The sequence below is a fragment of the Oryza sativa genome, chromosome 12 (genome assembly GCF_034140825.1).
Source record: "Oryza sativa Japonica Group chromosome 12, ASM3414082v1".
Lineage (NCBI taxonomy): Eukaryota > Viridiplantae > Streptophyta > Magnoliopsida > Poales > Poaceae > Oryza > Oryza sativa.
Genome location: NC_089046.1, coordinates 3427626 through 3451446, shown reverse-complemented (window position 1 = coordinate 3451446; position 23821 = coordinate 3427626). Strand labels below are relative to the sequence as shown.

Genomic DNA, 23821 nt, shown 5'->3' with positions numbered 1-23821 from the left:
CTCCTGTACACTCTATTTTATACCTTTGTAAATTTCACTTTGAGCCACTTTTTATTACCGATGTTTTGTTGTATACCGCCCTTTAACTAATGTTTTTACTTTGGACGGGTATTTTTACCTTTGTGGCACTATGGATTACCTTCAAATATTTTATTCATCTACATCCAACTTTATCATATGCCAAGAAAATGGTTTTACATATAGCTCTTAGAGTTAATTGACTAGTATGAGCCGATGTAACCGAGATCCTTCATATGGTTGAGAAGAGAGTCCGGTGTACAAAGTGAAACAGAGGCAAGATTACCCTATCTAAAGTGAAATCATTGGTTAAAGAGTGTCCAAAGTGAAATGTCGGTAATAAAATATGGCCCAAAGTGAAATTTACTCTAAATTTAACTATAGGTCATTTTTATTGAATTATTAATCTTTATATGAATTACCGACCATCTTAAACGATCGTGGACACCGTTCCTATCATCCTGATCTTAGACACTGGTAAAAGTTCAAATAAATCTAATTTTATGGCTCCTTTGAATCAAAGAATTTTATGTAGGAATTTCATAAGATTCAAATCGTATAGGAAATTTTCTTATGTGGTCATTTGATTCAAAGGATTAAAGCTTTTCAAGTCCTAAAAAATTCCTACGGAATGGCTCATTGCACGTAAATTTTGGAGGAAACTTAGCAATAGTTCCAACCTCTTGGAAAATTTTATTCGAGTCTATCTATCTCAACCGATTCCTGTGTTTTTCATGTGGTCCAATCAAATGGCTATTCCTGTGTTTTCCTATGCTTTGCAATCTTTTGTTTTAAATTTATATTCATGTTAGAATTCTGTGTTTTTTCTATTCCTTCTTTTTTCCCAATCATGCGAAACCCTTAAGGTAATGACCCGACATAAGTACTCAACGTCCAACCTCACATTCAAAGGGTGCCTCACCCTCGTTGCTCTCTGACAAGAATGACATATACTCCCTCCGTCCAAGAAAAAACTCAACATTGGTGAGGATAGAATATTACCTAGGCAAACGAATCTGGACAGAGGGTTGTCCAAATTTATTGTCCTACATGATGCCTAGTCCTCACCAAGGTTGAGTTTTTTTTTTTGATAGAGGGAGTAGGAAATAGACAAATGAGTTGTCTTCTCAATGAGTACATCCTATTTTGCCATTTAAATGTTGTCTTCAAATCTCATATGTAAACTGTGTCTGTTTTTTTCAACTTAAACCAGCAGGAAAACTATTAAATTATATTTCAATTAAAAACCCAAACGGGTGTCAAAAACAAAAAAGAAGAGAAAACCGTCTTTGAGCAAGAAGAGATATGCCAAGCCAGGATTTACCAAACTGTATGGGATACGGTTTCCGCCGCCCAACGGTTTGATGGTTATCGCGAGATATACTGTGGTTCCAAAAACTAAAAAGGTTACCGTACGTGACAACCATGGTAACCGCACGGTTTTGTAAACCCTGCGCCAAGTACCGTGTCTGGTAAGCTTATTGTTTAAACAATGCTTTGACCTAATTATTTTCTGATATGGATGTAGAGGAAAAAGAGAAATGGCCTGTATTTTCAACAAGCGATGCTTGAGCACAATAATAAGCATAACCCCAACATCATATTTAACTACTACCTCCATCCCAGAATGGCCGCATTTTTGTACAGTTTATGTATTTAAAAATTTTTATGATTAGTATTTTTAATGTTATTAGAGGATAAAACATGAATAGTACTTTATATGTGACTAATATTTTTTAAAAAATATATTATATTAAAAAATAAGACGGACGGTCAAACATTGGACACGGAAATCCACAACTGCACATAAAATGGGACGGATATAGTAGTGATAAAATATTATACTCAAAAGGTGTTAAGAGTATTAATTGTTCAATTAAACTTTTTTGACCACATTATTACTAACCGTGTTTCGCTTTAAATCACCCTTCAGACAATATTTTCCTTTAGGTCAAGTAATCTTTCTTTTCTTTCACTTTGGATCACCCCAACTTTTTTCTCAAGCATATCAACAAACTCAAGTATGGCTCTTACTTATTACAGAAAAACTAATACACGGAATCCTGTCAGGGGCACGAAGGCATTGGGATAAAACAGGGTGAACTTTACATATCTTCTAGATCCGTTTCCCCTAGATATGTTTCCCCCACCGAGCAGGAGCACTTTGTCTTCCTCCTCCCTCTCCTCAACTCCTTGACCATCGTCTCCAATACCGACGACATCCTCTATCATCTTTTCTCCCTTCATACACTGGATCAGGAGCACATAAGATAGCGGAGGTTGGCAAGGGCATGGGGGTTAGAGCAAAGGAGGGAGCCAACTATGGAAGCGAGGTTGGGGGTTGTCATGTGTGAGCAGAAGGAAAGGGAGGCGGTGAGGCCGAGGGGGATGAGGTCCTTAGCGTCGATAGGAGGGTGGAGACGGCTAGTCTCGATGTAGATGGCTACCTTGGAGTTGGGTTTCTTCTTGCTCCTTGCCAACCCATCACTTCTACTCGCCGGTGCTGTGCACAGGTACGTCGCAAACTGATACCTTAGGTATTAGGGGGTTGATACTCGGGGTCTTATACGTTGGGTATCATACATGGTACCCAGGTACCATACCAGGGTATGGTCTGGTCTAGTACCTTGGGGTAGCCTGCCTGGTACCTCATGTACCAGTTGGTACGCTCAGTTACCATGCGCATAGTATTTAGGTATCGGGTCTGTTACCTATGTTATGAAGTACCGGGTCAAGTCATGGGAAAGGAGAGCGCGATGTCATTGTCTGCCTTACTGGCAAGTCCCCGTCAATCTGTCATTGTCTCATCTTCTCTTCTCCCTTCCTCTCATCGCTGCCTTCATCATTCCTCTGATGTTGCTATGACTGGTGGGAGCAAGGAGCTACACTGATTGTTTATTTGCAACGTGGGAGCTCTAACATGGGGAAGACGGTAGGTGGGGGATTAGATTTATAAAGTATCCCGTTAGAACGGAATCCCGTGCTCTAGCAATCCTCTTATTAATATTAATAAACTTGCACAACTAAATGTACAATATTTTTTAGACATATAAAAATTGGATGTAGATGAATAAAAAAGTGGAGAACGATACAAAGTACCAAAAAGTTACAGAAGCAGAATTACCTTATTCAAAACGAAAACATTGATTAAAAAGGTAATCTAAAGAAAAACATTAGTAATAAATGATGGTCCAAATAAAGAAAAACATTATTTGACATGACGTCAGGGAAGCCTATTAAACATTTTCTGGGATATTGGTAGCCTATATATGGGCCTGTTTAGTACCCAAAGAAAAAAATTTCACCCTGCCATGTTTAGATTATAACTTTTTTCTTCAAATTCTTAATTTTTTGTCACATCGAACTTTGGTCGAGTTTAGTTTCAAAATTTTTCTTCAAACTTCTAACTTTTCTATCACATCAAAACTTTCCTACACACACAAACTTGAAACTTTTCTATCACATCGTTCCAATTTCAACCAAACTTCACTAAACACACCCTGTGTTTAGTTCACTTCACTAAAATTGGAAGTTTGGTTGAAATTGGAATGATATGACGGAAAACTTGGAAGTTTGTGTGTGTAGGAAAGTTTTGATGTGATGGAAAAGTTGGAAGTTTGAAGAAAAATTTTGGAACTAAACTCGGCCACAACCATTCATACACACACAAACTTCCAACTTTTCCGTTACATCGTTTCAATTTCTTCAAACTTCTAATTTTAGTGTGGAACTAAACACAGCCTCTGTAACATTGAATGTTTGGACATATGCATGGAGTATTAAATATAGAAAAAAAACTAATTACACATATTGCGTGTAAATTGCGAGACGAATCTTTTAAGTCTAATTGTGTCATGATTTGATAATGTAATGTTACAGTAAACATTTGCTAATGGCGGATTAATTAGGCTTAATAAATTCTTCTTACAGTTTCTAGGCGAAATCTATAATTTATTTTATTATAAGTCTATATTTAATACTTTAAATATATATCCGTATATCCAACGTGAAACGCCAAGAATTTTCGTTCGGGAACTAATGAGCCCATGTCCGTATAGTCCTACTGTATGGCTTGGTTTCCTTCTCCCAGAAGCCTTGGCTAACAATAAAGGCATGCCTACTACCCCCTCTCATCAAAATCCAACGGCATATCATCTTCTCGCGCTCAACTCCGGCGGCAATCAAATCACGCGCTCGGCGACGACGGCGATGCTACGGGAGCTCCAGGCGCTGTGCAGGGTCCACGGCCTCCCCACCGGTGGCTCCAGCGCCGACCTCGCCGACCGCCTCGCCGCTCTCGTCATCCTCCCGGTACGCACGCGCTCGCAGCGGCTTAGAGCACCGATCGAACCACCACCCCTCCTCCGACTCGCTCCTCCATTGATTCTTACGCGCTCGCTAGCTAGCTGCATGCGTTTGATCCAATGCAATGCAGGGGCGTGGTGATGCGGCGGCGGCGGCGGAGATGACCGCGGCGAGGTGGGGTGGGAAGGGCTGCTTGAAGCGGCCCGGTGGCGGCGGGGGATCTGGGCCGACGAAGAAGGTGAAGTTTATTCTAGAGGAGGAAGAGGCGGCGGCGGTGGCGGCGGCGGCGGCGGATGCCGGGATGGAGGTGAGGCAGAGAAGCCAGAGGCTGGCTGGGAATCCGCCGGGGGATGCCTCCTGCTAGCTGCACAAGCAAACTGATTAATTAGCAAATGGGCATTTTGGTTTGGTGATTTTGCTCGTTAGAAAAGATCAAGTGTTGCATTGCTCTTGTCTAAATGTAAGATCGTGCAAAACTGCAGCAAAGGTCGGTGCGGTTTAGGACAAGTACAAGTCCCAGGTAATGAGATCTGTCTCGATCAAGTTTATCTAGCTAGATCTTCAGTTTTTGTTTTTGGGGACAATCGGACAAGATGTACCTGTGTAGTACTCCTAACTGATAGTAACAATTAACAACTAATTCGAGCTAAATTTATCTGTTGGTTAGCTTAATCAGTACATTGTCCTGGCAAATTATTTCTGGCATCTATTTGGCAAAATCTTTGTGTGAAACTGAGATCAGAGTAGTAGTCAGTAGTGCATTGAAAGTTGAAACTTCTCAATAGCCACTGGAGGACTTTTCTCTTTTCTGTGGTTGAACATTGATACCAAACATCAGAGTTGCTAATTAATGTAAGACTATATATATATATATATATATATAGACACACACACATTAATATAGGTAATGCTAGAAAGTTTTCTTACATTTTAAAACGGAGGAAGTACTGTTTTTTGAAGCTGTATCAGAAACTTCTCAATAGTTCACCGGCCATATATTAGTTACTGAAGTCCTGTTTTTAAGTTGAAGTGTGGAACATTATCGGGGGAAAAGGACATCATATCAGACATTTTGCCTTGAGAAATTACTTCAAATATCAGAGCTATGCCATATTTTTTTTGTTGCCTGATGGAGATTAGGTTTGCTTAAGAGATTAAGCGTCACTGACCATTAGTTCGTGAAGAAGCCTCTCGCCGACATAGATGAGTTGTTCCGCACTAGTGGATATAGATTATTGACTGGATTATTGTCTTGGGTTATCTACATCATCATGAGAATAAGGGTGTGTTTAGTTCACACCAAAATTGGAAGTTTGATTAAAATTGGAACGATGTGACGGAAAAATTGGAAGTTTGTGTGTAGTAAAATTTTGATGTGATGGAAAAGTTGAAAGTTTGAAGAAAAAGTTAGGAACTAAACCAGGCCTAAATTAAATATTCTGTGAAGTAAACTTTTAAAATAGTTTAGAACAATTGGCTTAAGTAATGCAAGAAGTTTTTTTTTAGAAAACATATCTTCAGATACATGGAGTAGATAATTTGCTGCAATGATATGATGGACGGCATATTTGCAAACCAAATGTGGATCGATGGCTGCACTCGGTTCCCAACTTATCAGGTGTATATTTGGCATATCATGAGCAAACCTAGCGAGAAAACAAACATACATAAATTCCATACAACTATATAAACTATTTATGTTTTATGCAGACAAAATTGATACAAGCTAACTGTTAGGGTCTGTTTGGTACAGTTCTAACTCCTAAATTTAACTTAAGGAGTTGGGTTTGGACTGGAGTTGTGGAGCTATCTAAACCCAGCTCAACCTCTCTAGTTCATTTTATGAGAGAGATCCACTCAGTTACACTCCCATTTTAGGTGGAGCTAAAACTGTTTGCATGAGCTGTTTGCATGAGCTCCACCTCTCTAGAGCTGGAGCTTTGCCAAACATGCCCTTATTTACTAGAATAAAACTATCATGATCGATTAATGTAGCATGGGCTAGTTTTTTTTTTATGTTAACGTTGGTCCTAATTACTCTGCTTTGCTAGTAAATTGGGATCCACATGCCAACGATGCAATTGAATCAAAGGATCTGCTTCCTTGAAGTCATTGGATGGTGAATCCGCCAAGTAATGCAAGGAATGAACTAGTGAATATGGTCTGAAGTGATTATGATAATTCCGTTTGGTTCATAGCTTCAACATTAGGTAAATTATTTTTAGGAGAATAGTCAATATGGTCCTAAAGTTTCGCTCCTAAGTCATTTTAGTCTTTAATCTTTCATATTGTTCAAACAAGTCACCCTTATATTAGTTATGTCTAATTCACCCTTATATTTATTTTTCTATGATATACGTAAGGGTAAATTGGACAATTCATCATAGATTTTGCATGAACAATGACATAGCATATCCATATGATGATTTTGGTGGACCCAAGGACTATTCTAGGCCTTATGATAAAGTTTAAGAATTTTTTTGGACTATTTAAAAGGTTAGGGATTAAACTGATCTTACAGAGAAACTTTAGGGACTAAGGTAGCTATTCTCTCATTATTTTTTTTATTTTTGTTTCAAATGGTAATAATAGCATCATAATTTGAAAAATATAACTAATAGGAGGAATGCAACAACGGGATAACACATTATGTTTAAACTTAGTTTGATATGTAAAATATCTGTAACATTATTTTTTTTATTTTTGCAGCAACTTAAATAAGCGCAACACAGCACAAGACAACAACCAAAGTTGAGCCAGCTGAGTTTAGCAAATTTATTGAATCAAGACTTAAGTTCATTTTTTTGCACCGTGTTTAGTTTCAAAGTTTTTTTTTCAAACTTCCAACTTTTTCATCACATCAAAACTTTCCTGCACACACAAACTTTCAGCTTTTCCGTCACATCATTTCAATTTCAACCAAACTTTCAATTTTGGCGTGAACCATACAAAGCTTTGATGTAGAGTCTACTGCGTAAGTAGTTCGATATATCTTTGTGGCGTGTGTTCATGAAAACGCCATCTGCCGAATGGCTGTTGAAATGAATGTTAGCTTCATCGGTGAATGGAAGTATGGAAGGGACTAGCGAATACAGACCAATGGATTCACCAACATTTTACATAGGTTCCTAATACATAATACTCCCTCCATTTGAATATGAAAAAGAGGAGTCTAAGTTCAGTAAAGCCTAGTACAACCATTTTTAGATTGTTTAGCAAAGATTTAGGGTTGATTAAAAAAACTTCGATGCCCTTATTGAATTAGAGATGGTTAGGGTTGACTGCTGAGAGGGTAGTTAATGGCAAGATCAGGATGAGAAGATGTTTGAGTAAGGGCATCCAAAATGTGCTAAAAAATATTTCAGTAGGCAATAAGCAGTGTAATATTATGTTATAAATATTGTAGAACTGTGTTGTGCTGTGTAATTCTCAAAAAAAAAAAAAAAGGCCATAGTGCTAAGGTCCGTCTGAAACCTCTGGTTTGCCTAGGCTATTTTGTTTCACGTAAAACAAGACGGGTCATTAGTTGTGATATCTGGGCTAATTTGGATGGCTCATGTGCGGCTCGTGAGAACTATGCGTGAATATTTAATATCACATTGCTAGTTTTGTAAGGATAGAATCAAATCATAAGGACCTTTCAGTTAATCATTTTACATAAAGTGGAGATAAAAGTTAAGTGAGGTGGTATGTGCAAGTGGATTCGCCCATCGGATGAATTGGGCAATGCGGTTCAGGTGGTCGGAATTTTACACAAACGAGTGATTAATTAACTATTACAAACTTACAAAATAGATTTATTTCATTATTTTTTTTGAAGAAACTTCAATATATAAAGTTTTTACACAAAATGCACAGTTTAACAATTTAGAAGAAAAAGAGCCTACAAATAAAGGAAATAGCTTAGACAAGTAGCTGAATCAAACTCAGCCTTAGGGCTCCTTTGAAATGTATGACATAAAAACACAGGAATAGAAAAAATATAGGAATCATGTAGGAATGAATTACAAAACCTAGGAAATTTGTGCTACTAATCGTTCGAAAGGGTATATAAGAATTTCACATGAAAGAGAATGTTAGGAAGTACTACTCCCTCTATTTTTTAATAGATGACGCCGTTGACTTTTTCTCACACGTTTGACCATTCGTCTTATTCAAAAATTTTATGCAAATATATAAGATATAAATCACACTTAAAGTACTATGAGTGATAAAACAACTCATAAGAAAATAAAGTATAATTATATAAATTTTTTGAATAAGACGAATGGTCAAACATGTGAGAAAAAGTCAACAACGTCATCTATTAAAAAATGGAGGTAGTATATATTAATACATATCACTTTGATATTATCTAGAACATCACAATGCCCATTTTCCTCTAAAAGAACAACAATGATGCATAGGTTTGTCATTTACTAAATCGATCCTACGCTCACATGATGGAAAAAAAGAAGTTTAGGGTGGATGTTTTCCTTTCCTATGGTTTTCCCTGTGAAATGAGCTCCAAAGGAAAATTTCCTCTAACTTTCCTATGCCCAAATCCTGTGAATCAAATGCTGCTACAGTGCCAAATCATGAATCCTACATTTTTCCTATGAAATAAGAAAAAAGATAAATGACTTATTGCCTGTGAATGCTGGGATCCGGCTTAATACTAATTTTCATTGGTTTACCACTCAGCCACACTGTTATCTTTTGGGTACGAAGTGAAGTATTAAAACATCAATTGATGGAACAAATAATTTGTTATATATCATAAATGAAAATTAAGAATTCAAAAACACGTTGCAAAAATGATTTTTAACAATTTTTTGACACAAAGTTTCACAAAACAGCACCAAAAAAAATCCTTTGTGGTGTACTCCCTCCATCCAAAAATCTAACTAAGACCTATTTTTTCTTTCACCAAGATTATGGAGCAACTAATTCATTCACAATGTAATAACACCACCGAACATACAACCAATAAGTACTAAAATGACTTTTTTAGGTTCAAATCAATAATTTAATTTAGCACATGATAATTATAAATAGAATTTAGACTTTTGAAAAAACAAAAAATAAAATAGGTGTTAGAGTATTGTGCATGGGCACACGAACCGCTCCTCTACTTCGAATGAGAGTACGCGAAGCATTTAGCCGCCTATGGTGGGGCCCACGGTCTTACACGGGTACCGAAGAGCTCCCCCACTGACATGTGGGACCAACATTTGGCATTCGGCTACTGGACCCCTTATGTCAGTCTAAATACCTTATCCATTAATCCAGCTCTTCCCCCACGTCGCCGTACTGGGCGCGAAACCCGAAAATTCAAAGCGACCCTCCTTCCCCAGGAAGCCACCGCCCCCGCTCCCACTGCCACGTGGTCCCCACGCGCAACGCCCCGCTCCCCGGGCGCACCGGTCAGTCTCCACTCTCCAACCCGCGGCACGTTCACAACACGCGCCCGCGCAACAGTTCAAATCTCAAACGCCACAAAAGCAATCCACAAAAAAAAAAAACCCGCGGAGAATTCCAAAATTTCGCGAACCCCGGCGCGGCGGATGGCCGACGATCTCGCCGGACCGTGCTGATCTCCGGCGGCGGCGGCGGCGGTAAGGGGGGGAGGAGGAGGAGGGATGGAGATGGACTTCGAGTCGATGAAGCGGCGGGAGCTGCAGGCGCTCTGCAAGCGCCACGGCCTCTCCGCCGGCGGCTCCAACGCCGCCCTCGTCGCCCGCCTCGCCGCGACCCTCTCGGTACGGACTCCCACCCACCCACCCATCCAACCATCGTGCCCTCGCTTTCGATCTCGAGTTCTAGTTTCGTGGAGTGGCTAGTGGGTTGCGGAAATGCGCTCTCCGAGTTCGGAGAAATGGAGATGGTGGAGGATGCTGATCGTTGTTTTTTTCTGTTTTGGATTTGTGTAGGGTGCCGCGACGGAGGAGAAGGCGGTCGGGGTGGTGGTGGGGAAGGGATGCATGAAGCGGTCGGGCGGCGGTAGCGAGGGTTTTGGTGCGGCCAAGACGGTGACATTTGCTTTGGAGGAAGAGGAGGAGGTGATGGAAACAAGGGGGAGGGGGAGGAGGGGACGGAGGCCCCGGGTGATGTGGTCGCCAGTTGCCGCGAAGACAAGGGGGAGGCAGAAGGCCGGGGAGGTGGTTACTGATTCAGAAGCAGGAAGTGGAGGAGGGGGGAAGCAACGCAGGGGTGCTCGTGTTGGTGGTGATGCTGCTGCTGAAGGAGAGCCTGCCGCAGAAGCCCCACGGAGGCGGTCTAGGAGAAATGCGGTGAATTCGAGTGATGCTGATGGTGCTGAAGGAGATGGGGCGAAGGAAGGAGAAGCAGTTGACAACAAGCGGAAGCAGAGGCAGAAGCAGAAGCAGGTGGCTGGGGATGTTGGTGAGGAGATTACTGTCAGTGTGCAGGATGGAGTTTCTGTTAGAAGCACGAGGTCGAGTTGTCTCCTGACGGCGGTCACTGTCGTGCAGTCTCCTGTTGTTGAGAAGAAGAGAGGGAGGAAGAGGAAAGGAGATGTGAATGAGCAGATTTGTCTTGAGGTTCAGGAACATTGTGCTGAAGTTCAAGATGATGGCAGAAAGCTCAGGTCAGGGTCGACAAGTGTCACTACGGTGTCACCTCCTGTTGTTGACTGCAGGAGAAGCAGGAGGAAGGCAGAGGATCCTATTGTGGAGAAGGCTGCTAAGGTGAATGTATCTACCAGAAGCACAAGATCAAGTTCAGTTGTAACTGATATCGCGTCACCCATTGTCCTCGAGAACAAAAGACAGAAGAAAGAACATATTCACTTGGATGTTGAGCCTCCAACAGTTCCAGTGGTGCAAGCAAATGTGGCTCCTAGTACCAGATCTTTGAGGAATAGGGTTGTTCAGGTTAAAGACAATGTGATGATGGAGACCGAGGTCTGCAAGAAGCTGGAAAATAAGAGTCTGTCCTGTCGACCATCTACTCAGTATCAAACTTCTGCTTTTGTTGAGGAAGAAGATGAGCAAATGGTTCATGATCCCAGTATTGGCCCAAAATTGAGGCGGTCGAGCAGACGACAATCTGTGGCTAATGAATTGTTGTTAATTAATTCAATTTCAGAAAGCAACAATGTGAGTAGAGCACAGACAGATGCCAAGGGCCTGAAAACAGCCCAGCCATTGATGCACAATGCTGCTAAGACTAGCATGAAAAATGTTGTGGTCAGGAAAGATGAGAACGCTGGTTTGACAAAGAGGAAAACAGGAAGGGGCAGGGATAAGATAGCTAAAAGTGTTGGCAAAGTTTCACTCTCCGAGAGCAGTGGTGAAGCTTTACCTACAGAAATGCAGCAAGAAGTAATTGAGCCTTTGAAAAGATCTAGGCGGAAATCTGTTGTTTCTACCTTGCTTGAGGAAGGAACCAAGTGTATGCATGGAAGTGTTAGAGGAGATGTCCTGGTGAAGCAACCAACAGAAAATAGACCTGTTAGGCGATCAACTCGGAAATCTGTTGTCTCCGCTATGCTTGACAAAGAGAGTAATGGACTAACTACAGAAATGATGCCTGAAGCACATATTAGGAGATCAAAGCGTAAATCTTTTCTTCCTAATATGCTCAATGATGAGAAGATGGATGACTGTGAGATGGTCAGGGATGAGGAACATAAGCACTCTAAGGGCAACGATCCTGGGAAGAAACTAGCAATAAAGGAACCTGCTAGAAGGACAACACGAAAATCTGTTGTGCCAATAATGTTTGACAGAGAGACAAAGGGTCTTGCAGCAGAAACGAATCCTGAAGTACATGTCAGGAGATCAACGCGGAAATCTGTTGTTCCAAATATGCCCAATAGTGAGAACAAGTACCATGATGAATTGGTCAGAACTGTTGTAGGTGTAGCTGTGGCGAAACAGCTGGAAGCAAAGAAACCTGTTAGAAGTAATGGGGGTGGCTTTAAATTGGGAAAACGGAGAAGAACTTCAATGGAAATGTCATGTTCATCCGGTAATAATACAAAAGTTTCTGACAGGCAAAAATCCAGGAAGCAACAGAAGGTACAAACTCCAGCTTCAGAAGGACCTTGTGCAAAGGAGAGTACGACAGATGCTTTGCAAGAAATTATCTCTTTCGAAGAGTCAAATGCTGATGCTGATGATATGGTTGTTAGGGAATCAACACAGGATGGAAATGAAGGTTGTCATGAATATTGCAATGATTCCAGTGCCAGCACCCAAGAAGTTAATCGGGATAATGCCACTGTAGAAGAGACTCACAGAGAGCAGTGGGTGAATTCAGAAGTACATGGGTCAGATTCTAGTGATACTGCACATGAATATGTTGACCTTAGAACTGAAAGTATTATCCATTTATCTGGAATAAGTTCCGAGGAGTTGGGCCAATCATCAAGTATCACAGAACTAGTTTCACGTGCTGGTATTTCATCAGAGAACAAAGTATTGCTGGATGATGCTGAGGCTGATTTGGGTGCTGCTGTCGCACAAACTTTGAATGCCAATTCCAATGAAGAGGTTTTGGAAGATTTAGATAATCCAGCAGCTATTGCAGAAGAACTTAGTTCTGCCACTGCTTTACCCCTTTTAGATGCTGAAGATCACACAGATAAAAATGAGATCATTACTTTACCAGAGCAACTCCTTGGGGCCTTGTCTAAACTCTCGAGTGTCGATCAGTTACCGCCTTGTACTAGTGATGCTGATGCACTAGTTATTGTAAATGACTCCAATGCTTGTAATATTGCGAACTGGACTGCTGTGAAGGGTACCGATGACATTCAAAATGTGGATATTGCTTTGTCTGGTGATGGCATTGTAGCTTCTAAATCAATGACTGTTGCAGAAGTTCTATCGTGCGCTGTGGCTACTGTCTTGGAGCATGGCACTCTGGCTGAGCACGACTTTGAGAGGACTTGCATGAAGAATGGTGATGCTTCTCTATCTTTATTTGATTCTGGTTCACCTGGAAATGAAACAGATAATGGTTCATTCAAAGCTCTTGAGTTCGAATTAAATTATTTACCTACTGTGAATGATGAGAGAGGAAAACAAGCTGAAGAAGGTACTTTTCTTGTTTTTCTTTTGATTTCATTAGGGGTTTGTAACAGGACAAGCTAATGTGAATCTTGCTTCAATCCTAGGTGGTTTCACTGATGTTGCTTCACAACAGTTTCATGACACCACTGTAGCAGCTGTAGAATACGATTTATCATGTCGAAATGATATTCATGATGTGAGGACATGCATTAATTCACATAAGTTCCTTAATTTATAAGATTTAGCCATTACACACACTATGCTAGCACTTCTTGTTCCTTTACACTATTTCAGAAACCTATGGACTCAATTGAATACCGACTATTACCAATTATTAGAAATACATGAACCCACAAGTTCAGTGTGAAATACGAAAGTTTTTGATCAGAGGTTAAGCGCATCATCATAGGAAGAGTTTGGCCAAAAGTTAGGATACATGATGGGAAAATGGAACTTCCCAAAGAGCATGAAACACTTAAAAAAATTCTTGGATAATCGAGAGTAGTTTTCATTCTGCTTGATCATGGATTTGTAACTACATCCAATTATTTACTCACTCCATTCCAAATTGATCTACATATAGTTTTTTTGAGGTTATTCCTAAATGATCTACATATTTGTGTTCATTTATTAAGTCTATTCGTTATTTATGCATTGGAGTAAATGGATATTGATGCATGCATCCATGCACACAAGTATTTATAACCTACATGCAATATCTTGATTTGCAATTGGCTAGGAAATATTGGAGATGGTGCATGCATCAAGTTTGTTGCTAGAGTAAATATAGTATGAGAGAGTTATTAGCTTTTTTTGGTCTTGGTGTACCTATGAAATATGTAGATCAATTTGGAATGGAGAGAGTATTGATTTGTTGATAGTGAATTTTCCAATTGATATTGTCTCCATCCAGTAACCCATTGCTACTTGTTCTGCATTTAGTTACTTTCTAAGATATGTTCTCTTGCATTTTGAAACAGCCTTTGGATCAGATGTAAATTATCATCAGTGCAGTAATGGATATAAAGAAGCTGGTTGGTAACTGATAAACCTTTTTTTTTGTGCATTACATACTGTGGCAACACTAGTGTTGCATAGCTGCTTAATATAGATTTGCTATTTTCCCCACATATACCAGATAAATGTCCAGAAGTCCACAGTGATGCTGCTTCTGAAAAAAGCAATCAAGGTGATGATTTGTGCAAAAACCTCAGCACTGTTAAGGGAGAGAGTCCACTGGCCTCAAATTTTCATGTAGAGGATGCTGCTGAGCACGGAAGTATGCTTCAAATTGAAATTAATGCTGAGCGAGGCTCTTCAGATGGAATGGACTCCTCATATGGTCTGAAGTCTCTCTTTGCAGAAGAGGGTAATCAACAACACTATATGATAGATGATGGGAATATTGCTGCAGAAGTTGACAGTGGAAACAAGTTGTCAGACGAAAGGCATTCTTCACTTGGTCTGAAGTCTCTCTTTGCAGAAGAGGGCAATCAACAACACAATTTGATAGATGTTCAGCATATTGCTGCAAAAGTTGATAGTGGAAGCAAGTCGTCAGATGTAAGGCATTCTTCATTTGGTCTGAAGTCTCTCTTTGCAGAAGAGGGTAATCAACAATGCAATTTGGTAGATGATGAGAATATTGCTGTAAAAGTTAACAGCGGAAGCAATTCGTCAGATGGAAGGCATTCTTCATTTGGTCTGAATTCTCTCTTTGTAGAAGAGAGTAATCAACAATGCAATTTTATACATGATGAGAATATTGCTGTAAAAGTTGACAGTGGAAACAAGTCCATTGGCTTCAAAACTTCTACTTTCTACACGAGAGTGGATTGTGATCTGGAAGATGCTGCTGCACAACTTATTGGAGAAGGTGACAATGCACTTGATGTGGAGCAAGGTATTGTACATGAAATTATGAATTTACCATAGTAGGGATTCTTGTTGATAGCTGTAGCTTCTTTTGATGTTACCATCTTCATGCAGGTGTTGCTTATGATAAAATTATGCTGTCACCCTTGAATGACATTGGTGCCTGCTCATCATATGGAAGAAATCCCTCGATTGGGCAAAGATCACTTTATGCACAAGAGCGCGGAGGAAGTAATGTAACAAATGGTGCATTTGTTGCTGCTGAAACTGATGGCAAAAAAGATTTAGATAACATAATTGTGGGCCTTCATATGGAATCAGATGGTATCCATACAGAAATGGATGTGGGGCTTGTTTCAGATAGCCCTGAAAATAAGCTAGCTCTGGAACCAGTTCAGCAGGGTGATGCAGAAGAAGGTAAGGGACCATCATATAATCTTCAAATAGTGATTTGTTCGGTTGTACTATTAGGCTGTATGTTGTTTAAGGAATGCATAAATATGTGCCAGGTAAATTTGAGAAGCCTTCGCCAGGTTCAGCAATACCAGATTGTAAACATCAACAAGCTTTAGTCAACGAAGTAGTAATGCACTCAGTGGAGAATAAGAGAGGCTCACCCACTGCTGAACAATCATCATCTAGTCCACAGTCCATGTCTTTGCAAGAAAGCATGGATGAAACTATGGGATATGTTTCACTTGCTTTTGCAGGAGTGCATTCAGAAAACGGAGTTGATGAATCAAATATTGATGACCAAACTCCTGTACTAGAACCAGTTGAAGATCATGGCGCTCACGTAGATTCTATTTTAGTTACTAAAAGTGGAGAGGGTAATGGAAATGAAGGTGAGATTACACTTGTTGACTAATTATTCTTTTATAATTTCCTTGTACAAATATATCCTGATGTGTTCATATGTTTGACCCATGCCTATGTGAACTGAATGATACATTTTTAGAGTCATCAAAGGCAAGCTGCGAAGAGCAGGTTGAATGTGGTCAGTTAGGTTTATTCAAGGATGCAAATTGCACGGAGTGAGTGCATTTTCTTCCCTGGAACCACTGAAAGTGCATATATTATGAAAATAACTTTTGGCTGATTTTTTTCGGGATGAAATTGCAATTTACAGGACGACTAATTGTCAGGGAATTGGTTATGAGGGTGAAGTCTGCAATCGTGTACATTCTACTGATATTAGTACTCTCTGTGAAAAATCAGATGATAATGGATCTTGTAAGTCCTTTTGTTAACATTGTTCAATTACTCTGATTAGGAATGACAATAAATGCCATATTTTTTTGTTTACACATTAGGAGATGTGTTACTCTCTCCTTCCCATAATATAGCAACCTAGTACTAGATGGGATACATCCTAGCTGTCCAGATTTGTAGTACTAGGATATGTCTCACCTGGTACTAGATTGCCATATTATGGGACAAAGGTAGTATCTTTTTAGAACATATCAATAGTTTACTCTTATATTTGTTCGCAGTGACTAATTTTTACCGCTTCTTGCAGCTAAGGATGCTAAGGGTAATAGTGATGCTCTTCTGAGCAGCTCAGTGATAGTCCCTGCCAATGACAATGATGTACATGTCAGTTCTAACATATCCCAGCTAGAATCAACTGATTGCTTGGATGAACCAACATTGTTTTTCAATATGGGAGTGCATCTGGGCCCCAATGAGAAATGCAATAAGCGCATGGAAGACCAAGTTCCTTCAGGAGTCAGTACAATTGATATTTCTGTACCTGCCACTGCTAATGGTTTAGAAAGTGGATTGACATTGCTCCCTGCTAATGAAACATTGAATTTGCAAGATGACCAGCATAACTCTGAGCTAGAGAGCACACAAGTTGGCCAATCTGGCATTAGCTGTGCTGAAAAAAGTACTAACATTTTGGAGTTAGGGACTGTGAATGTTGTTGATAAAGGAAATCCATGTGACCATAGTTTACCACAAGATTGTCCTATGGATCATTACCAGCAACATGAGGGTTTGAATGACATTCCAGTGGACAAATCTCTCGAAGCATCTGATATGTACTTAGGGAACAGTGTTTTTAGAATCGAGGGTCAGTAACTCAGTACTATCTATACATTCTGATATTATCTCCTTTTCTTGCCTTCTTGTACTATCAATACTTATTTGGTTAATGTGCCAGGTATAATTGAGAAGCCAGCCATCAATTTAGCAACTCCAGATTGTAAACTTCAAGGAACTTTATTGGAGTTTTCGCTGAAGAATGGTGCTGAAACACCAAATTCCAAGCACTCGCCTTTTGGTCTACAGTCGCTGTTCTCAGAGGAAAACATGGATGGGTCCAGACAACAGGACAATGCTGGCTTTCCATGTGCTGAAAACAAAGTGGATGAATCAAATAGTTCACATGGTAAATGCCGAGTTGAAAAACCTGTTTCTGCAGAACCTGTTCGATGCGAAGGTTCCCATGAAAATTTAGGGATCGTCAAAGAGATCGGCAGTTGTGTTTCGTCATGCCAGCAAGTTAATGAGCAAGAAGGTACCTTCATTTATCTTTTATTGCCCTGTTCTTAATATTTCCATATTATCTGTGCAAGACAAGAACTGAATCATATTGCATTTTTTTTAGAGTTTTCGGAGGCCAGCCACAAAAAAAGATGGGTTGCGCCTATCCAGTTAGATTTAGCAGATGATGTGAATCAGACAGAAAGGTAATTTGTATTTTCTATTTTTAAAAAGTAAACGAACATATACCATAAATAGTATGTGACTACTCTTTAAACATGGGATGTTTCTTTACAGGGAGATTATTTCTTCCGAGTTGGTTTGTGAGAAGGAAGAGAAAATAGAGGTCATGTCTTCAGATATTGATACCCCCGTCAGGGAATCACATGGCAGTGAACTTTGTAAGCCCCAGGCCCACAGCTTCATTGCTCTGTTTTTACAGTACATATAGAAGAAAGCTTTGTTAACATCCGTCTTTTACTTGTTGGATTGCTGTAGCAGGTTTCTATCTGTAATCTGTCCCTATAACTAACAATACACACTTCTCCTGTTGCAGCTACACATGCTTCTCCTTTTAGTAGACCTCAGATTTGCGATCCTCGAAGCAGCCAAATTTTTGATGATGCACATCCAAGTTCTAACCCTTCACAGTTGGAATTACCAGATGTGTTCCATCATGATCATGAAGTGCTATGCAGTGAACGCAATGATCAAATCCTCCCAGGCATCCCTTCAAGTCCCTTTTCTGAAGCTGTATCAATTAAATTTTCAGAAAATGAAACAATGTTGCTAGAAGCTGCAGAAACGTCAGAATTGCTAGATGAAAAGCTTAACCCTCAGCCAGGATGTGATGAACTTGCAGAGCACGACCTTAGCGGCTTTAAAGACACCGAGGACTCTTCAGATACTGAATTTATGAGGTATAGTATATTCCGTTTTCCTGCAGATGGTCAGATAGATTCTTGCCAGGAAATGGAACTTCCAAATGACCAATCTGCTACCAAGGCTCGTGAAGAATCTGCCTTTTCTGAGGGCGAGAGTGTTGTAGGTCAGTGTTTCTATAAGATATATTTAGATTTTTTGTGGACATGTAGTCTTGTCTACTGCCTAGCAAGATTTGCTATGTGAATTGCCTAATAATTCAGAGATCTTTTATCCCAGGATCTTGTGAAACAAATGAGCAGAGGTGTCAAGTGGACTGTAAAGAAGAAAACGAGCACAAGGCAGATCAAGTGACGCCATGCATTCCAACATTTGACTTGAGTGGAGCTGCATCAACTAAGGGATCAGAAGGTGGAATTACTCTGTTGCCAGATGCAAAATTGTCAGTGTTTACAGCCGTGCAGCTTAACTCTAAGCTGGATGGAGAGCACAACCTTAGCGGTGGTAAAGACACTGGGAACATTTTTGATAACAGATCTGTGGATGACAGTTACCATGAGCAGGAGCTTCTCAATGACCTTTCTGCTCCAAAATCTCTAGTAGAACCTTGCAGTGCCTGTATGGATTCATGCAATGGGCAGGCGATTCTAGAAGATATGCCTGGACCCAAATCTCCTGAAGATTACCAGGATGACAGCGTTTCAGGATCAGTAGGTCAGTAATGTTCATTACTTGTTCTTGTCTCTTACTTTCATGCAGGATTTGAGCAAGAAGTTAATCTTTAAATTGTGTTTTTCCATTGCTCAGTGCACACCTTTTCAATGCTTAATATATTTCCAGCATCCACTTTCTATTGGCATGACCCCATGAACATCTTGGGAGGGTTTTTACAGCTTTACTTGTCAGATTTTTGTACTAGCATGTTGTCTAGCTATCGTTGTCATAATATGTGCGCTCAACTCAGCTTGGTTCTGGTGTTAATAGAACTCTGTCTTGTTTTGTGCTGAAAGTACAACCGGGTTCTAATTCTTTAGTTGAATTACTCAATGACTTGGGATAATTGCATAATACTCCCTCTCTCCCATAATATAAGGGATTTTGGTGTATGTGACGCATCGACCCAAAATCCCTTATATTATGGGACGGAGGGAGTACCTTACAAAATTGAGAATAATGAAAATCAACCAATTCAATGCATGCCTGCAGGTGACATGTTTGAACCTTCACCAACTGAAAGAGCCGAACAGGAAACTACGCTGGTGTCTCCTGCAGAAATGTTGGTATTTAAATTCGGGCAGCATAATAACCCTAACCTGGTGAGCGTTGGAGGACACAACGATAGCTGTGATGAAGACACTGCTGACATGTTTAGTACTGAACCTGTGGCGAGTAATAATCAACATGAGCAGGAGCTTCCAAATGACGTATCTGCTCCCGTATCTCTCAAGGAATCTGCAATTTGTCAGGAAGACATCAGTGTTCATACCGAATCTTGCCCTGGAAAGTCGCTTCCAGTTCCAGAAGATATATCTGCACCTAAATCTCCTGAAGAGCGTGCCATTCATCAGGATGACAGCGTTCCAAGATCAGCAGGTCAGTATTGATCTCTTTGTTTTCGCACAGTGATTTGAATTAATTTCTCAACTGAACATTTCCATTGTCCATATTTGTCCTGACTCCACTTCTCATTCACACACCAGTTTTGTGCCAAACTAGCGGGCGAAGGCGCATAGATGAAATCAGCACCAAGCTTCTGAGCTTCAAAATTTCCAGCACTGTTAAACCAAGCCACATTGCTATGAACGCCCCTAGCACGAAGCAAGTCGACAACCTGAGTGAATCTGCAATTGCCCTTCTCAGGAACAGGGAGAACACGCTTGCCATCAAAACAGACCGGCCTGTGAAGCCGAACCCTGATCGCTCTGTCGCGAAGAACTCATCAAGGCGACCGCTGCAGCCGATTGGCAGAAGGCCTGAGGGCCACTGAGGCAGCAACCGATGGTACATTGCTGTTCTTGGTAAGCATTTAGGTTCAACGTCGAGTTGAAGAATAGGAGCATATATATATCTGACAACAGATAGGAAATGTAACACGATATGGTGTTTGTTTCCACTGTGTGTGCTACTCTGCTGTGCAGTGACGAAGTGGCCGTGTGTGTTTTGGCTGTTTTATTGTTCCAAGAAGGAACTGACTCAGAAATCATCCGCATGATGATCTTTTTCCTTCTTTCTAGACTCAATCATTGACGTGGTGTTGGGTTTTTCTTATGTACTCTAATTCAAGTATTTCGAACAGAATGGTATTTATGGATTGTGGCTGTGTGGTGCAAGCATTCCTTTGTTTGTTACTCTGAGAGTAACCATGTCTATGTCGCACTCTATATCTTGGTGCACCTTTCAGGTTGCAAGAATAATGTACGCTATCTCGAGTTACCTGACTCCTGACTGCTGCAATTGCATATTTGTCAGTATCCTGAACCATTTGATAAGCAATCGATCATACATGCATGATTCATTCTTGTATGTGAATCTAAATTTATAGATGCATCATAAGTGTTGCCGTTACTCTTTTGCAATGTGCTAATACTAATTGAAGCGCACTAATCAATAATTAACTCATAACTCGTTGAAGTTCCACTACTAGTACCAGTACCAGGAGCATGTGATCTGCTCATCTTAATTAACGATCCGTTAATCTAATCCCTTTGCCTCCACCGTTCTGCATGCGCGCCGTCAGCTAATGATTCGATTAATTACGTCCCCCGCGAGCTTACGTTACCACTAAGTACGTACTTAACATATTATCCTATATAAGTGTGAGCAATTAGCAGGAGTTAATCGTGTCCACTTAACATACATCGCACAGCATTCAGCAATGGCGTCCTTGCTGAGCGTCGCCGTCGTCCTCGTCGTGGTCAGCGCTCAGGCCCTCGCCGCCGTTGCCGTTGCCGACGCCGCGCGCGTCAACGCCGGCGCCGCGGCCTTCTCGCCTGCAGTACCCCTCGGCGGCCGGCTTGACGGCGGCGGCGGAGGGCTGGTGGAGTGCTGGAGCGCGGTGGCGGAGCTCCGGTCGTGCACGGACGAGATCGTGCTCTTCTTCCTCAACGGCGAGACGACGCAGCTCGGCGCCGGGTGCTGCCGCGCCGTGCGCGCCGCGACGCGCGACTGCTGGCCGGCCATGCTCGCCGCCGTCGGGTTCACCGCCGAGGAGGCCGACGTCCTCCGCGGCCTCTGCGACGCCGAGGCCGCCGCCGCCGCCGCCGACTCCACGTCGCCGGCGCCATCGGCCGCGTAGTGGACGGTGGCGCGCGCGCACGAACACGTCTGTGAAATCTGAAATCTGAACGCGTTGCGGGCGTTCATGTGAATTACTCGTTTCTTCTACGTGAATAAGATCTGAACTCTGAAGCGTGACTTCAGTATATCCGTTCTGTTCATCCATTAACTGCATTCGATTTCAGGGTTTCACCACGCAAATGAAATTCGCTCATATGTGCCAGAGAGGGCATTTCGGGCAAATTTTGCTGCCAAACATTTCTCCGTATCTTCTCTGCTCTTGTTTCTTGTTAGGCTTTCGTCATGAACTTGCGGGAAACGAATATGTCGAGTTTATACGTCCTACATGGAAGATTATCGTGGATGTTATATTCTTCATTCACTGTGAATGGAATATTGGACTTGAGATTTACTTTTTTTTTGTGGAAACCGAAAAGCTTTCGTAGCTCAGTTGGTTAGAGCACCCGTTTAGTAAGCGGGAGGTCTTGAGTTCGACTCTCAACGAAAGCATTTTTTACATTTCGTTATTGAATTTTGTTCTTTATTTTGTCAAATCTTCACTTATAGTTAATCTTCATCTTGAACTTTTAATATCCAATGCAGCATCCCCTCTGGTCTTTTCAAATAAATTCGTTTTGAATTTTTTTCTTTATTTTTTCGAATCTTCACTTTTAGTTAATCTTCATCTTGAACTTTGAATTTCTAATGCTGCAACGCCTCTGGTCTTTTCAAATCGCTTTGAATCATCTAAATAGTTCCCTCTTTCGTACTGTACCCTATATTCGAGGTGATCAACAATCGCAGAATCGATTGCCTATGTCGTCATACCAGTATACCACCGACCATGGTAGAAATCTATTCAGATGGTATTAACTGAAATTTTCTTCAGAGAGAATGTTAATTAGGTGCTATACATACCTGAATTATGCATAATTACCCAGTGGAGGTATCTACTCCGTACTTATTACCAGCGTTTTGGAGAGCTAAATTCAAAAACCTATCATAGTGTCCTTACATGTTCAGTTAGAATATAAACCTCATAGTCACCTATCATAATATATATTAAATGGGTATTTCTAAGTATATGTATCCTCACATCATTTAGTAGAATCGAAATGTTTTTTTCTACAATCTAATAGAGTTCCAAACAACCACTTTATAAATCGGCGAGATGCTCCTCAGTCATCATCGACCCCTTGTATCTCTCTTCCGAGTGAGACCCCTTAGCTCAATGTTACTATCTCGTACTAGTATTGATCTCCTCCATTCTTTTTCAACAGTGCTATACATATTAGCAAAAAATTGTAATAAAACTTTTACAAACAAAAAACTCAATCACTTGATTTGATCAGCCGGCAGTTATAGAAAATTAAGACAGTTGTACCATTTTTTACGTGCGTCATTTTAATTTTTTATGACGTTCATTAGTTAAAAATACAGAGAGTATTCATTTCCACTTGTATTAGGTGGACGAATAAAAACAAGGCAGCGGCCGCCTTATTTGTGTGCAAATTAAAGTATAAGCACAATAACTTTCGATGCTACAGAACTAAAATCTAGCCTTAGGTGGTGTTTGGATTCATGGACTTAACTTTAGTCCATGTATCTAGACACTAATTTAGAGTATTAAATATAGATTACTTACAAAACTAATTATATAAATGAAAGCTAATTTGTGAGACAAATCTTTTAAGCCTAATTAATCCATAATTAGAGAATGTTTACTGTAGCATCACATATGCTAATCATGGATTAATTAGGCTCAATAGATTCGTCTCGCAAATTAGTCCAAGGTTATGGATATGTTTTATTAATAGTCTACGTTTAATATTTATAATTAGTGTCCAAACATCCGATGTGATAGGGGCTTAAAAGTTTTAGTCCCATCTAAATAGGGTCTTATTAGTGTGCAGATTAAAGTGTAAGGACAATTAACTTTCGATGCTACAGAAGTA

At 40.5% G+C, this 23821-nt stretch overlaps 2 protein-coding genes and 2 non-coding genes across 4 annotated transcripts; all 4 read left to right on the top strand.

The window, feature by feature from the left end:
- Positions 1-4153: 4153 nt before the first annotated feature.
- LOC112937497 (uncharacterized) lies at positions 4154-4974 on the top strand. The gene is made up of 2 exons (XR_010738660.1): positions 4154-4329; positions 4454-4974. It is a non-coding gene; the product is annotated as an uncharacterized protein (transcript).
- Positions 4975-9776: 4802 nt separating this feature from the next.
- LOC4351603 (uncharacterized) lies at positions 9777-20923 on the top strand. The gene is made up of 16 exons (XM_015762904.3): positions 9777-10064; positions 10236-13368; positions 14324-14377; positions 14482-15246; positions 15333-15635; positions 15728-16063; positions 16177-16252; positions 16348-16451; positions 16738-17295; positions 17386-17742; positions 17833-17914; positions 18006-18109; positions 18265-18756; positions 18870-19304; positions 19797-20183; positions 20291-20923. The coding sequence occupies exons 1-16, from the start codon at positions 9945-9947 to the stop codon at positions 20575-20577; spliced, it is 7593 nt and encodes a 2530-aa protein (XP_015618390.2). The 5' UTR covers positions 9777-9944; the 3' UTR covers positions 20578-20923.
- Positions 20924-21400: 477 nt separating this feature from the next.
- On the top strand, positions 21401-22084 carry LOC112937482 (egg cell-secreted protein 1.3). Its single transcript, XM_026022257.2, has one exon. It carries the CDS (start codon positions 21466-21468, stop codon positions 21883-21885), a length of 420 nt encoding a protein of 139 aa, XP_025878042.1. The 5' UTR covers positions 21401-21465; the 3' UTR covers positions 21886-22084.
- Positions 22085-22302: 218 nt separating this feature from the next.
- TRNAT-AGU (transfer RNA threonine (anticodon AGU)) lies at positions 22303-22376 on the top strand. The gene has a single exon. It is a non-coding gene; the product is annotated as a tRNA-Thr (tRNA).
- The last annotated feature ends 1445 nt before the right edge of the window (positions 22377-23821 follow it).

Excerpts from the sequence above, each read along its gene's own strand:
- LOC112937482 (XM_026022257.2), top strand. The coding sequence starts at position 21,466 with ATGGCGTCCTTGCTGAGCGTCGCCGTCGTCCTCGTCGTGGTCAGCGCT.
- LOC4351603 (XM_015762904.3), top strand. The coding sequence starts at position 9,945 with ATGGAGATGGACTTCGAGTCGATGAAGCGGCGGGAGCTGCAGGCGCTC. Across the intron at positions 10,065-10,235 it reads GCCTCGCCGCGACCCTCTCG|GGTGCCGCGACGGAGGAGAA; the intron begins GTACGGACTCCC and ends GGATTTGTGTAG. Across the intron at positions 17,296-17,385 it reads CAGTGTTTTTAGAATCGAGG|GTATAATTGAGAAGCCAGCC; the intron begins GTCAGTAACTCA and ends TTAATGTGCCAG.